The 18,878-nt window shown below is 37.0% G+C and overlaps 1 protein-coding gene across 2 annotated transcripts; it reads left to right on the forward strand.

Annotated features, from left to right (window-relative positions):
- The first annotated feature begins 1,889 nt into the window (after positions 1–1,889).
- Positions 1,890–18,625, forward strand: LOC127618224 (3-hydroxyanthranilate 3,4-dioxygenase-like). 2 transcript variants are annotated; one of them, XM_052090565.1, is made up of 11 exons: positions 1,890–1,969; positions 2,744–2,844; positions 2,947–3,025; positions 7,061–7,144; positions 10,142–10,248; positions 10,772–10,861; positions 10,954–10,997; positions 16,662–16,807; positions 17,587–17,655; positions 18,010–18,092; positions 18,299–18,625. In XM_052090565.1, exons 2-11 carry the CDS (start codon positions 2,756–2,758, stop codon positions 18,372–18,374), a joined length of 867 nt encoding a protein of 288 aa, XP_051946525.1. In that variant the 5' UTR covers positions 1,890–1,969; positions 2,744–2,755; the 3' UTR covers positions 18,375–18,625. The 2 variants fall into 2 exon arrangements, with proteins under 2 accessions (XP_051946525.1, XP_051946524.1); XM_052090564.1 differs by lacking the exon at positions 1,890–1,969 and having other exon boundaries at positions 2,645–2,844.
- Positions 18,626–18,878: the final 253 nt, after the last annotated feature.

Genomic DNA, 18,878 nt, shown 5'->3' on the forward strand with positions numbered 1-18,878 from the left:
AACATCCAGTTCTTGAGTTGGATTTTCGGTTTCTGATCTGTGTATGTTTTGATTACCGATCCGGTGCTGGAATGTGTTATTTTGAATGTATTTATTTTTAGCTGTTATCAATGTTGTTAAGTGTCAGCAGTTTTTTCTGCAGCTAGTACTCTTTTCCAGGAAATAGAAAAGAGAAATATGTCCCCATTGTGATTGCCTTCTCGGCTGTATTATTTGTGTATGTAGAGCGTGTGTTTTGTCTTTATCTCTCTCTCTCTCTTAACCCTCTGGGGTCGAGGGACGCGCCAGTGCATCCTGCTTTTTTCCTCATAACAGCGGAAACAGCTTAAAATACTCAGTCATTTTTGACATCATTAGAAACTATAAAGGGTCTACTTTTATTTGTATACACTCACAATAACAACAAAACCTTGTGCTTTTGTCAAATAAAGAAAATAAACAGGGTGGGCTTTAACCATCAAAAATGAACTGAAACTCAGCGAATACTTATCACACAAACATGAAACATATGTCTAAAGAAAGCTTAAAATATCTACTTTTTAAGCTAATTATCCCTAATGTGATCATATCTGCTATGCATACAGTAATTCTGCGATCAATGAAAATAATAAACACCAGAGGCAAGTTTTATATATATTAAAACACCATTTATTCCTGTGATGTAAAGCTGAATTTGTGAGTTGTGTACAATTTTTTTTCAGGATTCTTTGATGAATAGAAAATAACAGCATTTATGTGAAATAGAAAGCTTTTTGTGCTGAATACAGTATTATCAGACTTTAGCCATTAATATGTTTTTAAGCAACTGAAAAAAGCACAAATGTCAAGGCATGTCAAAACTTATCCATGTTAAAAAAATTGTAAATTACAGTTAAAAATCGATAGATAGATAGATAGATAGATAGATAGATAGATAGATAGATAGATAGATAGATAGATAGATAGATAGATAGATAGATAGATAGATAGATAGATAGATAGATAGACTGCATAGTGTGATTTAGATCAAAATAGAGTTGTATGTTTTTTCTTGGGGGTTAATCACATGGATGTGGCTATTGTGGGTCACTGTCATAGCACCACCAACTAGCAGCAGGAAGTGTGACACTTATAACAGACTGAAATAGTCTTTTTTTACTCAAATTGCTTCAAAATTGTTTAGACACTGCTAATGGAAACTTTTGAAGGGATGCTTGATAGCTTTAATAGTGTTGTCATGGCGGTGGATTAAATTACATTAAGTTGTAGTCAAACTGGAATGGTGGAATATATTGTATGTTTAGGGTCCAAGTTTACATTAATGTTGAGTTGTTGCTGTGTCCATCGTGTTTGTTTTCTGAAAGCCACCGAGTGGAAATGGACCCATGTTGCTTGGGCCCATTATCGCTGCTTGCAGCTATATTTCTATTTGTTTCCTTGTCTCAACATTTACATTTATGCATTTGGCAGACGCATTTATCCAAAGCGACTTACAGTGCACTTATTACAGGAACAATCCCCTTGGAGCAACCTGGAGTTAAGCGCCTTGCTCAATGACACAATGGTGGTGGCCGTGGGGATCGAACCAGCGACCTTCTGACGACATTGGGATTCATATACAAAATAACACTATCAAGCTTCAAAAGTTGGTGCCACTTCTTGTGGTTCTAGCAAATGTCTATCAGTTTTCATTTATGTGGTTTTAGGGCCTTTCTGCATGTACTTAGTTTTTAAAGTACCCCCATAGCCCCTTTGAGAGACTTAAGATCTAAGCATTGACATAGCTCTTCACAACTCTCCCTTTCTTGTTTAGGGATATTGTCTTCTTGTAAACTCCACTTGCATTTTTCTGTAAGTGACTGGCAAACTGAAAAGCCAATGTGTTCTCCTCAAGTGATCTTTGGTACAATCAGGAAATCACGTACCAGAGTGAAATGGGAACAACACACTTCCTTTTTGTATCTCATGTCATAACTTCACTTTTAGTCAGGTACGTTTTTTACATCACATATTATTTTGACACTGCTGTGCTAAGGAACATAATCTGTTAACACATTTATAATGTAATGTTTGCTTGTACTTATGAATATAAAATTGTGTATTTCAAGAATATAGTAAAAAGTAGGTAGCAACAAATCAAATTGTGTGATTGTATTTACAAAAGCTACTAAAATTCCTTTGTGTTTGCTTTGATTGTATTGAGTAAAATGTGTAATATTTAGTTTCTGTTTAAAATTTAAGTTTATTGTAAGGTAATGTTAGATTAGGGATGTTCTGGTGGTAAACATTAAGCTAAAATATTTCCTGCTCAGAGGTTTCACTTTCACCTTCATATGGTGGAATATGATCTTGCCTGATAACACGTGCATGTAAAATGGCTAGAAACAGCATTTTAGCTTAGCGTAACGCTGACAATTTTACAAGGTTTATTTCTATTTCTTCTGCTCCAGACTTACTTCAAACTTACTTATCTGCCTGCTTGTATGAATTTAAGACATAATAAGAAAGTGTTTCATCACTGTTCACATGCATTTTGGATCAATCTGACCATCTGCAAGTCAATGTTCTTTGTATTGAAATGCACGTTTTCTACTGCTGCGTAAACATGGATTTCAACCTCGTGTACACATACTTATGAGCGCCGCCCCATTGTTCATTAACTCACAGTCTGTCCCAAATTCAAGCACTAGTGGAAAAAAAACACAGAGCACAAAGTGGGTGCCAACACAGACAGATTATTTCATTAATTTTGCTGTATTCCTAGACTGAAACGAAAATGACCAACCAATCTCTTCATGTCAACATTGACAATTGGATTGAACAAAATGAAAGATCTTTTCTACCACCAGTGTGCAACAAATTAATGTAAGTGAGTTCAGGTTGTCTTTCATGATCAAAGAACAAAATATGCTGTCACATATTCACATTTACAACTCATAATTGACTTCATTACATGGTGTTGTTTAGGTTCTTTTATCAGTTGAATATTATGTATGTTGGTGGTCCAAACACGAGGAAGGATTATCACATTGAGGAGGGTGAAGAGGTGAGGAGCTATTCGTATGATTGAGAATAATGTACAAATTAATATGAGATACTTGCTAACTCCTTTTTTGATAAAGTGCACTTCTTTTGGGGAATCAGATTGTACCTAGCAGGCTAGCAGGTGATAAGACTGGAATTACCACTGAGCTTTACTAAAGGTCAATGGTTGAACTCTGAACAGCTGTGATAGTAGATTTCCCCAGGGAATGGAAATAAATGATTCACAGGTAATAACTAAAGATGATTTGACATTTACAGAACAATCTTGGCAGAGTTTTCAACAAATACTTCAGAACCCACCATTTGTTAATTATTACCAGTCGACATTTACAGTACACCACAGAACAAATTACTTTTATTGCATTACATACATTTGACCGCTTTAAACTGCAATAGTTTTACTAATACACTTTGTTATTTTTTTTTTCTGGTTAATTGGGACAAAGTTTCTGTGATGGTGCAATTGTCTAATGCTTACCTGGTGAATGTTTACATCAGATATATATTCAGTGCTCCTCACACTTTATTGACCTTCATGATTTTAGAATTATTTGCTATCATAACCAATAAGTTATTTATTTTGCCTAGATTCAAGACATCACAAGCATCATCATAAAGCTCAATCAAGTTTTAGAATGCCTTTACAGTGTAAATATACATTATGCATTATACATTATATACATTATCATCATGATTTGATAATTTGTCAATTAAAGTAAGTGTGACAACGTAAAGATAACGCCACCATAAATCCTAAACAAGTAAATGACAAATAATATCACAACACTAAGATCGTTTATCATCATTACAGTGTTGTAGTATGTCTCTGTGTAATAAAGTGACTATAACATTAAGGGGTGAATTCACTAAACAGGTATTTCAGTGCAAAAACTAGCATCTAATTCTGATCTCACCGGAAATTCGGCAAGAGTAGAGAAGGAGCTGAGTAGGTTGAAATTTCTTCATCTTAACTGGGTCTTAGGGATGGGCGGGTCGATCCTAAAAGTATTGATACTTCCGATACTGATGTTGTATCGAAAATATCGAACCTCACACAAAAATATCGATTCTAAATAATTTTGTATATATTTTGTTTTTAACTAGGGGTATTATTATTTGGTTACCACGAACAATTATCATAAGCATCAAAGTGAAATAAAATGGATTAGGCTATATTAGCAAATACTTGTGCAGGATAGGAACTGTTTCTTCTTCTGCTCATCTTAACATTCATAAATGCTGAAAGACACAAGCAGACAAGCGCTTGTGACGTCACAAGATTCGTTCAAACAAGAGGTATCAGCGCCTTGTAGAGGTAATGAAAGAAAATCAGAGAAACAGCTTCGGGTGTGTAGGCTAGGGCTTGTATGTCGTATGCCATTCTATCTGTTTTATTTTGCGTATGCCAACATTAAACAACTGATGACACGTGTGGCCGCCAGAACAACGAGCATTTGACCCGGAACGTTTTCAATCTAATAACGCAATGCCGCAGCACTGTTGAGTGAATTGTGTTTCATTATTATTTCGATTTTTTTTTTTTTCAGAGATTCTCTCGAAATGTGCAGGGGAAGCACTAGCAAGACAGACAGTTCGACTGAGCTGATCCACCAATCAGAACGTTTATTTCAGACGTGTTTGAATATTTGCCAACCAATCATATTTTCCGTTTCAGTAAGGGGCGGGACATTTCTAGGGTTTGACACGCAAGCATCCCTGGAAAAACTATAATTTGCGCTGCATATTTATTTCCATGCTAAACGTAAACATATGTATATAGCCTACATTTAAATGTAACTTATGCAATTAAACTTTGTGAAAATACTGCATGTTATTGCACCCATGACTTTTTTTTGCCCTTTGCTGCTGTCCGTGGTGCCTTTTTCTCGTGATATCAAATAATGTATATTTCTAAGTAGGAAAAAATTTTCACTCTACACAGAAAAGAACATCATATTACACAAATAATAATAATAAAAAAAACATAAATGTTTATGTAGGCTATATATGGTAATGCAAGATACGTTTTAACGTGAACATTACTAGGCCTACACTCATATTAATGCTTACCAGTTATTATGTATTATGAATTAGTTTATTAGTTCGAATAATAATCAAGTATTAACAATTTTCATAGTAGCATAATAAAAGGAACAATAATGACACCTATTAATTGAAATACATATTTAACATGAAGTTACTATACCATTGAACCCATTGATTTACTACAGTAATATTGTAGTAGTAACCATGGTTAATTGTGTGGTAACTATGGTTTAACTAAATACCAAGTATCGGTATTGGTATCGACGACATTGGACTTGAAAATATTGGTATCGGATTGAAAAGAAAATAAGTGGTCTCGCCACTGATCTATATCAGTGGGTATCACTCATCCCTACTAGGTCTGTGCTTCCGGAAATTCGAAGCACTGCCTCCAGTGGCCACAGAGAGAATTGTTTTTGACCAGAGGGGCACCTGTTTTGGTTGTAATGTCCACTCTGGAGCCCATAAAGCGAATTGTAAATTGCATTTAGTTGTAAATTATGTGATATGATACAGATACATTTGTTACAGCATGTCAACTTCCCATGCAATCATGTTGAACCACTTTCATTTTTGTTTAACCAGATGCTGTCTGCACTGAAATAGTGAGGCATCTTGGGTACTTAAAATTAGGGGGAGTATGACAACAAAGTGGTGATCCATAAAAATACAAATAAATCACTTAATAAAATTTCTGCATCAAACAATACTCAAACGATACTGAAAAAGTACTTCTTCCTCAGAGGTGCCTATTGTAGCAGCCTGTAAATCAGTCCCATCTCCTTAAAAGTTATTTGTCTTCATTGTAAAGTTTATTGTTTTACAAATATAACAAATGGGAGAGAGGGGGAAAAAAACAAATTTTAATTAAACCCATATCATAACAGATTTTATATAATTACATATCTTATTTATTTATTTATTAAATATTTATTTGACTTATTTAGCCAAAATGACAAATTTTCATCATTTTGGTTTGAGAATAACCAGACTTTAAAAAAAAAAATTTTTTTTTGAAGAAAAAACAATTATGAGTTTCTGAGACAAACGCTCACCACTCTCAAAGCTCATCATCTAGACGTCAAGCGTCCAGATACTCACAACCTTTCAGAGCAAAAATAATAATATCCCACATTTTATTGATCACCTCTCAGTTGCCCAATGCAATGCCCACCTTATCCCACCTGTAGACAGGGCCGTAGCTAGTGGGGTGAAAGTTGGTAATGATTTTAGGGGCCCACAGGTCCAGGGGGGCCCCATATCTAATTCTAAACTGAATTTTTTAATAGGAAAGGGGCCCAGAGCAAAATACAGTAATGGGGCCCTGAATACTTTGCTATTGCCCTGCCCATAGATACGGTCCTGTTTCCAAATAAAATGACAACAGCAAGTGCATAGAACTGAATCCGAGGAGCACATAATATTACAATGTTAAAAAAAAAAAAAAAAAAAAAAAGATGTAACATTCACCTCTTGTAAGTCAGTCAAAACTCTGTCAATATTTTCATTTTGGCCACTAGAGGTCAGTGCAAACCATACAGATGAATTAAGTTACGACTATTTGCTTGCTCTAGGTGTTCTACACAGTTGTTTTGAGTATGTTACGTAAGGTTGCTGTTGAGCGTAGTTGAAGTGTAAGCTTTGAATTTTTAACAGCAAAGGTATTACATCAGATAACGTTTATGGTTGGAAAGATTTTCTCAGCAGTCACAGATCACTCTGGCTATTGAAGTGAAGGTCCTGGTTTTTGCACACCATCTACCACAAAAGCCATTTCAAGGTCTGTAAAGTAAATCGCACTTGTAAAGTAAGAGCTTCTGTCACACTTGCACTACTTGTACTATATTTGTAATACAAGTCACAGACTGTTATTCAAAAACTAAACATTTCAAAGGTATAAAACAAAAGTTAAAAGACTTATTATCCATAGTTCACAAAACACGAGTTCTAACATTGTTCTCACTGACTTTCAAATGTCTTTGTGTTGCAGCTCTTTTACCAGGTCAGGGGTGACATGGTTCTGAAAGTGATAGAGAATGGCAAGCATAAAGATGTACATATCCGAGAAGGAGAGGTGAGAATCATGACAATGGTCTGGCTTAGCTGCCCTCTATTTGTGCTGTCATTAAAATGATGTGAATTGAAATTCACATTTGATCACAATATCTTTTTTCTAGCAGGACCTTTGAGATCAATTTGATTAATCTTGTTTTAGAAACAACCCAGCATATGATATTTAGGTATTCAGAGAATATATTTTTAACATGTGTATTTTTTCTTACTGTACTGGCAGAGTTTTTATAGTCAAAACAAGTGAAAAATCTACCAGTGCTGAAGAAGTAATCCAAAGTATTTAGAATATGTTACTGACCTTGAGTAATCTAACGGAATACATTACAAATGACATTTTACAGCATGTAATCTGTAGTGGAATTAATTTCAAAAGTAACCACCCAACCCTGCTAACCATATAGATATGTATACATAGGAGAGCAAAGTAAATAGGCTTATAACATTTTAAAGGTGCAATATGTAATACATTTACTGTTCTAAAGCATAACATTATCATAATATGTTATTAGAGATTTAGGAAACATTTCAAATTGAAAAATTGGCTTCTCTGAAAACATTTACATTTACATTTATTCATTTGGCAGACGCTTTTATCCAAAGCGACTTACAAAAGAGGAAGAACATCAGCAAATCATCTTAGGGAGACAGTGGTACAAAAAGTGCCATACTACAAAGTTTCACTATCATCATAATAGTATACAAAACAGATTTAAGTGCAACAAGAAATGTGTATATATATATATATATATATATATATATATATATATATATATATATATATATATATATATATATATATATATTTTTTTTTTTTTTTTTTTTTTTTTCTTTTTTTTTTGCTACAGCCAGTATATTCTACTTTGAAATGTCTGTTCCGGGCCAGAATTTCTGTTTATGTTTTGGCCTGTGTGATCTCACCCACTGCACATTTCACAATAGTATTTCGACACCCCGAGTTGCCTGAATTGAAACAAGCTGGCAAACACAGCATGCTACAGCCATTCAAGCCAGCAATACAGCTAGCTAACATTGACAGAGTTATAATAAAAATACTAATGAGATGGTTTTTAATTCGCAAACAATAAAAACATTGAAAACATATACATTAGCTGATCAACTTTCAGTGTAAGGCTCGTCACTTGCCATTGTGAGTTTATTCGTTCCTTTTGTGTGTCCTCAACCTGGTAACCTGCGTGATCTTCGAGTCTGGGGAGGAGGGGGCGGGGGAGACATCTAGGTTGCCACCCGTCACATTTTTTTTAAAAGCATATAGGAAAGGATACACAATTTTTATTAATAACACATATTAACTCAAAAAACTGTGGAGGATGTGGTTAGGGGCCATGATCAGAATATGACATTGAGTTCACCGGTTTGTTCTGTTTGTTTTTGTTTTTTCTCTCCCTCTTGTGTCTTGGTGCTGCCGGCATGCGTGATCTGTGTTTCCATGGGAACATTGATTGTTCCCATGGGAATGCTGATCATGCCACTAATTTGCATGTTGACAGCATATGTTCTCCATTGATTCTCTGCCTACTTAAACTCTTCGATGTGTCGTGATATTTGCTAGATTGTTGTTGTGTTTGAGGAACTCAACTCACTCTCTCTGCCCCGTCTCGTGTTTTCTGTGTTGGTTGCCAGTCTCTGCGTGTGTTTGGATACCATCCAGCCTGCATCTTCGCTCGCAATTTTCTCCACGGACTCTTCATGGAGGATCCCTCACGAATTTGCTCTCTACACTGCCATGACACATACACGGCTATGAATGCACTCTTCACGGAAGATTCCTCATGGATCTGCGCTCTACAATGCCACTACGCACACACTCCTATGAACACACCCATCGCATTCCTGCTTCAGTTTGCCAGCCCTGCTGTGCTTTTGAATTCCTGTTAATAAATTCTATAAACTGTTCCTATGCTCTTGGGTCTCTTGCTTGCCTTCAACAGAACAATCTAGCCAGGATGGACCCAGCAGAGGAATCCAGTCTTCTGGCCACCCTTTCTCAGTAGGGAGCTTTACTGGGACGTTAGCAGAATCAGATCTTCGCTTTTAACTGGGCTCTGATAATGATAATGGCAGGGAGACAGTGGTGGCAGTCATTAACCACATCTTTCGCATTCATGGCCTCCCTGTCGAGGCACCCAATTTGTGTCACGTTTTAGGGCACAATTCTGTCGACATGGGGGCTATTGTGAGTTTGTCCTCTGGGTTCCATCCCTAGACAAATGGGCAGGCGGAGCAGGCTAATCAAGAACTTGAGTAGACCCTGCGCTCTATGGGCTCCCGCAATCCGTCTTCTTGGAGCTCTCATTTAGTCTGGGTCGAGTATGCCCACAACTCTTTGCCGTCATCTTCTACAGGGTTATCACCCTTCCAGTGTAGCTTCAGTTACCAGCCCCCTTTGTTCTCCACCCAAGAGCCCGATGTTCATTCAAAAGTGCCGTCACACCTGGAAAACCGCCAGAGAAGCCCTCATATGTACTAGCGCCTGTGTTAAGAAGTTGGTGGACCGGCACCGGTCTAAGCCCCCAGCTTCCTCCAAGGATATTCCGCTCCGACTCTCCTCGCGTAAGCTGGGCCCCAAGTTATTGGGCCGTTTCTCATCATCAAGGTCATTACTCCTAACAAAGTTCCATCTCAAATTACGGGGGGATTCCTCATGGATCTGCGCTCTACACTGCCACGACTACAAACACACCCATCGCATTCTTGCTGCAGTCGGTGCCGGGTCCCTAACTTTTTGTCAGTTAATTCCTGATAATAAATTGTGTGAACTGTTTCTCTGCTCTTGGGCCTATTGCTTGCTTTCTGGAATGCTTTCTGCTAGAAAATAAGTTTTTCCTGTGCAAATTTGAAAAACTATAAATATAAAATATAATACTAAATATATAATATACTAAATATAAAATCTGGGTTCTGAATGAAAACCATTTGAGAACCATTGCAAAACATACTTAATTGTGTCAAATAGCCTCATATTTGCTTCCGTTTTCAGATGTTCCTGCTTCCAGCACGGATTCCACACTCCCCCCAGAGACAGGCGAACACAGTGGGGCTGGTGGTGGAGAGGAGGAGGCTTCACTCAGAGACGGATTGCCTGAGGTACTTGAGTTAACTCTCAGTCAAATACATCCTCCATTATTTCTACTGTTACCCAACCACACTCACAAGTCACTTCTCATCTCAAACACACATTGGAATCAATTTACTAGACTTGCCTGTATTTTATGACTTTAATAAGAGCCGTTTTGATTATAATCATAATTGTGACCTTTATCATCTGGTCCATGACACTATACCCTAAAATGTGTTGTTTATTTAGTGTCATATTGTTTCTCCCCAGTCTATATCATGAATGCCCCCGAATGCGTGATTCCAGCTGGATAGTTTGGTTTGTAGGGCTGTGTAGTTAATCAGTTAAAAGATGGTTTTTCCGTGTGGTTAAGATTTTAAGAATGTGGTTTTTGATAATGGACTGTGTGTATATAGGTTTGGGAAATTGGTATATATCTGATAAATGTGTGTATCCCCTTAAAATATGCTGCAGTTCTACCAAATGGAACACCGTTTGGAACACAAGATAAGAGAAATGCCTCTATGATATGTGGTTTTATTTTAAATGTAGGTACTTTGTGGATAATAGTACTGATGTCTTGTTTGAGCGTTGGTTCTACTGTGAGAATCTTGGAACCCAGCTTGTTCCCATCATCAAAGAGTAAGTCAATTGTGTTTTTGCTATTTACACAGTTCTATGTGCTTGCATTTGCATGTGTGCACAAGTAAATGGATTGCTTTTATGTGTGTCAGATTTATGGATTCCAAGCAGAAAAAAACAGGAAAACCAGACACAGGTATACGCATGCTCATGTTTGCTTTCCATTGTGCTCTTTGTAGTGAATCATGCATGATGAAACTAGGTGAAATACCTTTACATGTAACATGTCATCACTGTGTGGTATTTTGTATATCTCCTCTTCTTCCCTAACAGGAGTGTAAAATAACGAATTACAAATACTCACGTTACTGTAATAAACTACTTTTTTCCAAAACTTTACTTTGTTAAGTAGTTTAAAAATTGTATACATTTACTTTTACTTGAGTTTATTTTAAGTGTATACAATTGTGTACAATTTATTTTAAGTGTAACTACACTTATACTGCGCTATGTTCCCACCGTCTGTTTTCGCTACTTCCCTGTCCTGATTTTATTTTTATCTATCAACATGATTGGTTAGGGAGTCTCAAAGCACACTTAAAAAACTTGAATGGCAGCTACAGATCAGCACCAACTGTGGAGAATTCCTCAAGCATAGTTTACAGCTGAACATAACCGGCCACACCTGAAGTAGATTTTCGCAGTGAAAAAGGCCAATTGCTTGATCTTGTCATGTGACTTTAACTGCTCAAGATAAATAACTGCATTAATCCTGCCTCTAATTTGAAGAAACATATCGAGGTAACTGTCATATTTCTGCTTACTAGATTCTGTGTGTCTATAACGTAGCCTGTAATTTAACTATCACTGAGATTATTGGGCTGCTGTGAGAGATTAATGCAATGTTAGGGGTGGGCAATAAAATATATATATTTTTTATAAATGTTTATCGGAAAAAGTGAGATGTCCTTGATCAAACTTTTCAGTAGTTTTCTATATTTAGCCTATGATCTACATCTAGAACAGGGGTGTTGATTACATCACTCGAGATAGCAAGAGCACCACTGGTTGATTGATCTAGATGAAATATAAAAGATTGACTTTTTATTTCCTGACGTCTGTCCCTGCACGCTAGTTGATTGACAGGCGGCTAATGTTTGAGTGCTAATGCGGTTACACGCCTAAATGATCAAATACACTTTATAATTCTGCCAATGCCCATCTCGATGAGGCATTAATATAAACTCAGTCGTTTATGTCTAAAGTGAATTTAAACAGTGGGACAAAAAGTGTATTTGCATCAAAATGTGCAAATACATAGTGTACATGTAACAGAATTTAGCACTGTCTAGTATGCGGTGTCATATAAAGGCTATTAATTAAACAACAATAACAATGAAACGAGAAAACCACTCACTAATTTTGGCTGAATAACTTGATTAGCTTTAAAAATATTAATGTAATAGAATAAAACGTTTTTTTTTAAAATTTTTTATATTGTTTGGTTTTTATAATAATACTGACCCCTGATATAGAGAGTGTGTTGATTGGTATAATACATTTCCAGGAAATTAGAGATGATAAAATAATTTATAATTATGCTTAGCCTTTATAAATATATAAAAGTATCAACATTTGTAGAGCAATACTTCAGCAGAATATTCCACCAGTCACAAACTTCAGAAAATTGTGCATCATACATTAGAATGAGAACACAACTATGTTTGGGCTCAAAAGATACAATAACTTCTCATATCTCAAAATCTCAAAAGGAGGATAATGTGTCCCCCCACGTGCTACTTAAAGAAAACTTTTATTAAATTCTCTCATCATTTACTCACCCTCATGCAAATCTGTCTATGACTTACTTTCTTCAGAACACAAATAATTTTTTTTAAGAATATTATTGAAATGCAAAAAATGTTTAGTTTTTTTTTTTTAAGAAAATTAAGAATATTTCAGCTCTGTAGGTCCATTCAATGCAAGTGAAGGGGTGCCAAAATGTTGATGCTCCAAAAAGCACATAAAAGCAGCATACAAGTAATGCATACAACTCCAGTAGTTTAATCCATGACTTCAGAATTTATATGACAGGTGTGGATGAGAAACAGATCAATATTTAAGGAAATTTTTGCTAGAAATTCTTCTCTCTGCCCAGTAGGTGGCGATATGCATAAATAATGTGAATCGCCAAAAACACATGAAGAAAGTGAAAGTTAAAGAGATTGACTGGGCATGGAGGAGAATTAATTGCTAAAAAGGAATTATATATTGATCTGTTTCTCACTGTAAAGATCTCATCTTTGGGTTGCTGTTTCCCTCCTGACCAAAAGGGGATGCTTTCCTTGAGCCTTCTATGCCATGCTCCCTCAAGGCCTGCAGATGGCTCTTATACCTTGAGTTCTATCGGGAAGACACACAGACTTGAGTGAAGTTTAAGATGCCATTTATTTGATAAATGTAAAACAGAAAGTAATGTCTCTCTCTTTGGCGTAGGCCCCGTCCGGTGGTCCGAGGGAGTTGTACCCGGAACCGCTTCGTAAGAGTTTTGTTGTTGGCTGTAAAAGTGAACATGGGAGTCTCATGTACTCCCAGCATCAGAACCGCAGTGGACAGTTTTGTTTTTGAAGGAAATGTGCCCCAAAACATACAAAATGTGTGTATGTTTGTGCAAATCATTTTACACCGGATTGCTTTGTGAATGTGTGTCAATATAAATCTGGATCTTCAAAATGTGATTATCAAGCATGGATCAGTACCAACTGTTCGAGTCCCAGCTTTACGTCCTGAATATGCTAGTATCGCGCTTTAAATTTTGTGAATATTAGCAAATCTCCTTTCTGAATGTGCTTGATAGCTGATTCCACGGCTAATGCACTAAGGTTACCATTGTCTCTGACTGCATTCGTGGAGACCAGATATACATATATTTTTACATTTACATTCATATTTATGTATTTGGCAGACACTTTTATACAAAGCGAATTACAGAGCCCTTATTACAGGGACAATTCCCCCGGAGCAACCTGGAGTTAAGTGCCTTGCTCAAGGACACAATGGTGGTGGATGTGGGGATCAAACCAGCGAGCTTCTGATTACCAGATTACCAGTTATGTGCTTTAGACCACTACACCACCACCACTCCATATTCATACGTATATGGCTGAACTACGGTATTTACGCTGTCAATCATATTGGTTCTGATTTGTTGCTGCTGTAGTGTCTTATGCGGGGGCTGAAAAGGCACGGCCCTCTTCAGGAAAGGGGGCGGGGAGTGGCAGCTCATTTGCATTTAAAGAGACATGCACAAAATCAGCGTGTTTTGATTCCACCCTAAAGATACATTTATAACATGGTAAAGTAAATGATCCATGGGGTATTTTGAGCTGAGACTTTCCAGACGCATTCTGGAGACGTCTGGGACAGATTATATTAACGAGCTTGACTCGGCACAGGATTTATCCAGTGATTGACAGACCTACTTACCTGCTACTAAAATTGAATGTACCTGACCATGCGCATTAAAAGGGAACGGCTCATATCGAGATGCTTTTATGCTTAGAAGTAATTTAGTTGGGCTGACATGACTGTTAGACTCTGGGCTTTGAAATTTGGAACATGGATAAAGCCCCGAGTGCTTGAAGATCCCCGGTGTCAGAGGTTCGTTGTCGTACTTGCGATTAGAGCGCAGAAGCACGTATAGAGTAAGAAAATGCTGCGTTTTTGGAACAGCATTAATGTGCTCTTGGAGGCGCTCGGTGAACATCACTCGAAATGTTGTACCGAACGAAATAAGTGGTTTATTTCACCAAGGACCTTTACACAAGGCTTTGAACAAATGCGTATCAACAGGTTAATATAGCGTTCACCACACTCGGGAGTGACGTCACTCTGCTTACATTTAATATATAATTTACCATCTATACATGTAATTAATGTGAACCAATTATACATATTTTCAAAGGTCTGAGGGTTCAAACGTTGATATCGATCTCTGTTGCGTGTATGGAAATATTTCCATAGTATAAATTCATAGTTCTCCAACTTTAAAAAATAACAATATATATTAATTCTGAAACTTGGGAAATAGTGTCTTCTTTCAAATGATACTACAACTGTGTCCATCCTCCAAAGTATCCAGTAAATACAACCATTTAGGTTCAGGTATGTCATATTCATGGTTTGTACTGAAAAAGAGGGGGCGCACATCGACAGGTTAAACTGTGATGCCATGCTCCCTCGGAATGTCCACATCATGGGCTTGGTCTTTACTAGTAAGTAGGGCATAGGGATGATAAATTGTATTGGAAAGCACCCATTATGTGATTTGGGCAAAGGCGACCAGCAAAACGGGGATATCTTACTGAATGGAGTAATGGGACCCCGTACAATAAACACTGGCTGTACATGATGATGTGTATGCGCGGTTGACATGAAATACTGGCTTTTGATATTGATGCGGATGCGTTATGATGAACAGACAGCATTGCCACTTTATAATGAACAGGCAGCATGGCAATGGAAGGCCTAGACCATGAAAAAATCTGAATGCATTTGATGGATATGAAAATGACTTAGCTCATTTCTGATGGAAACCAGCTGCTGCCTGAGCCGATGAATTTGACGGACTTGGCGTGGAGCGCGCTCCTTCTGCGCCGGGTCGTGCAATCCGATTGAGAGAGATCTCCAAAATTAATGAGATATGGGTGAAGATAAGGTTTGCTGGTTGTTTACTCCCCATGGGTTTGTTGTTGGCAGAAGTTGAGATGAAGTGATGACGGCGTTGGAAAGGCTTCCAGAGATGTTCTGTGCACTGGATCTCCTGTGGCCTGGAGAGGTTGAAACGTGTCTATTTGTCGCGTTGGCACATTGAAACCGCAATGTGATAGATTGTGAGCAGACTTATAAAGCAATGGCTTACATGCGATTGGCTAGGAATTACCCTGCTAATGATGTGATTATGTACAGCTGCTAGTCTTCCCGCTTGAACTATGCTGCGCTTACATTTCTGTTCTCTCCACTCCTGAAGATGGCGCCAACGTCCCTAACCTTGTTCAGCACCCTGCTCGTTAACTCTCATTCCCTTCACCTGCGTCTAGACCTTTCTAAGTCTGTTTGACCTTTCCTTTGTGTTCAGTCTTGAGCCTATGTACTCTGTGAAAGTCATGTACATCCAGGATGGCATGAGGGTGAGTAAATGATGAGAGAATTAAAATTATTGGGTGAATTATTCCTTTTTATGCATGATATAGCCCCTGTACCAAACAACTTTTGCCATGCCTGCTCTACCTCCTCTATTGTGCAGGACATGACGTGCCAAATTATCCTGATTATTTAGCATTTTTTGCATTCTTTGCAAATGTTTAATGCTCACTAATAATGCTCTGTCGGAATTAAGGGAAATTTAGACCCAACACATAAACTGATTATAATGTAATTGTTTCATACATAATGATTTAAAATGGTGATCAGTGTATTGAAAATAACTTTTTAATATTTTCATTTCTGTTATCATGTCTTCCTTTTATTTTTTGGAATCAGATTCATGTTGTGTTTATCATAGATAACAATACTTCTACTTGAGTATGATTTTTCAGTACTCTTTCCATGTAATGTCAGTGGGATTTTTGACACATGGTGCCTTAGGCAAGATCAGATGTGAATGATATAAGAAAAAAGAAGTGTCATTTAGCGTATAGTGCCTAGAAAATTATAATGTGAAGGATAAGTAAATCTAGTTCAACTTACCATGGTTGAGGAGACACTACAAAGTCCTGTTACAGAATTATTTGTATTTTATAGCCTATTTTTAAGATTTATGCATTTCAATTTCAGTAACTGCAAGTTTAAATTTTTGCAGCTGAACCAATCACACCAGCTCCATACCCACTCAACACCATGAATGTGATGACACCATTCTGCTTCAGAGAGTGGGTGGAGAAGCAGAAGCCTGAGCTGTCTAATGGTCAGCCAATGGACATGTTTGGAGCACAGTTTGAGACTGAGGTGAGGAAGAGGCTTATAAACCAATAATTTCCTGTAGGAGTCAATCAGATGAGATCCTGGCCATAAATCACAGGTCTGGCTGTAAGCGAATCCCATCAGCAAAGTGTTGGCGTTGGCATGAGGTTGAGAGAAACAGCGCATGTTTGTCAAATACTGAGAGTTCATCGATCGTAACCCATTGTTGTATCCGTAAAGTAAAATACTTTTTTGCAAAGAAAAACTTATAAACTAGAGTCATTAGAGTTATAAAGAAAGTCAGACTGTGTGTAGACTCTTAGACTGTGATCTGTCCTGTGACTTATTCAGAAAAAAAAAATAGTGAGACTATTTTACAACCACAAGTTGCTGTACTGTTGTGTATTTTGGTGCCGATTGTTCAACAGATAAATCATACATCTTTCCAAATAATAATAACTTCAGAAAACACAGGTTTTGAACAACAGACATGCTAGAATCTTGAAATTGCACAACTTACTGTATGAAACAGACTGTATGTCTATCCTCCATCGCTATATTTTCATTCATATCAAATTAGATATGGTGTCTAGTATGACTGAGGGTCCATATCCGCCATATATTGAGAGTTGGTATTTCTTCCTTTCATTTATCAATACATGGCACGACTCCACTAATGCTGTCATTGAGGTATCATTTTGGAAATTACCCAAATAAAAAATGTGGATTTAGCAATAAAGGTAGTGAATTACAGGAAGTTGGTATCAATGTGATTCTGGCAATGGCAGTTATGCTTATGCTGATATTTATGTTCTGACTGTTAGACTGTGCTCTTTGGTCCTGGGACGTCTGAAACTTCAAGAAGACAGACCGATGGCTGGATCTGGCAGCTGGTAACTTTCTGACACATCACCAGGCACACACAAGATTTCCTCAGAATTGGAATCCCCCACCACTTTCAAGTGTTTTAGCAAATTTGATTTCAGTTGTAGGACTCTCAGCACCATTAAAAACAATTGGTCATTTTTAAATCCATTCAGCAGAATTACACTGGTCTGTACCCCAAATCTGTCCAGAAAACAAATCAGCAGATTTCATCAGGGCCTGTTCATCATTCATTATCAATCCAAACTTTACACCGTTAAACCTTTTCCTTATTCAGTTTTTTTTTTTTTTTTTTTTTTTTTAATGTTCTTAGTAACTAATACTTGTTTTTCCTTTCACTTTTTATTGGGTTTGATCTTCAGGAGGGTTCATCCAATGTATTCATGAATAACAAGGAATACAAACTCTCTGGAGGAGATTGTCTTCTGATTCTTGAAGAGACAGAGTGAGTGTGCTTTTAATCAGTGCTTGAATGCATGTTTGTGTTAATATTCTATGTCTTTGGACCAACAATTCAATGAATGGGAAATCACAGAATGGGAAATTGCAGTGACAAGAAACCTAATGCTGTTTTTACAAACAAGTATTCATGCCATTGTGAAAGATGACAGTTGTTTGGTTAACACCTCTGTATTTATCTGGCTTCTTTAGGTATCAGTGGAAACGATCACATGATTGTGTTGCTTTGTTTGTTGCTCAAGACCCAGAGCGGAAGAGACCTTTTTGAGACATATAAACACATTGTACAAAGTACAAACTTCTCAAAAAGTACAAAGTAACAATGTACAAATTCTTAAGTCTACACCAAAATATAATATTCATAATGACCTCATATTCACACATTGTTACTTAACAGGATAGAAGAGTAGTTAAGAAATGCTTTAAAAAATATTCACAATGTGCCAAGAAACTGTCCAGATTCATGCTTTTATCATTATAAGATGCTCTAAGCAGATAATAAACTCTCCACAAAGTGTATTTTCTTGTCAGATTATTTGTTCAGTCATAATTATAATCAGTAATTTTGTTTGACTGATCTCAGTCAAATCAGAAACAGTAGGTTGACTTTTTTAGCTAAAATTGGTCTGTGCTTGCCAAAATTCAAAACACTGCCACCAGTGGCCAAAGCGGTAAGTGTTGTTGGGGTATGGGCACATGTGAGTGCCATTTTCCAGGTGAAATGTCCACAGAAGGGCACCAAAAGAAAATAGTTTTATGTAATAGTGTGGAG

Source organism: Xyrauchen texanus, chromosome 24 (genome assembly GCF_025860055.1).
Source record: "Xyrauchen texanus isolate HMW12.3.18 chromosome 24, RBS_HiC_50CHRs, whole genome shotgun sequence".
In the NCBI taxonomy this organism is placed as follows: Eukaryota; Metazoa; Chordata; class Actinopteri; order Cypriniformes; family Catostomidae; genus Xyrauchen; species Xyrauchen texanus.

Excerpts from the sequence above, each read along its gene's own strand:
- LOC127618224 (XM_052090565.1), top strand. The coding sequence starts at position 2,756 with ATGACCAACCAATCTCTTCATGTCAACATTGACAATTGGATTGAACAA. Across the intron at positions 3,026-7,060 it reads ACATTGAGGAGGGTGAAGAG|CTCTTTTACCAGGTCAGGGG; the intron begins GTGAGGAGCTAT and ends TTTGTGTTGCAG. Across the intron at positions 18,093-18,298 it reads CTGATTCTTGAAGAGACAGA|GTATCAGTGGAAACGATCAC; the intron begins GTGAGTGTGCTT and ends TGGCTTCTTTAG.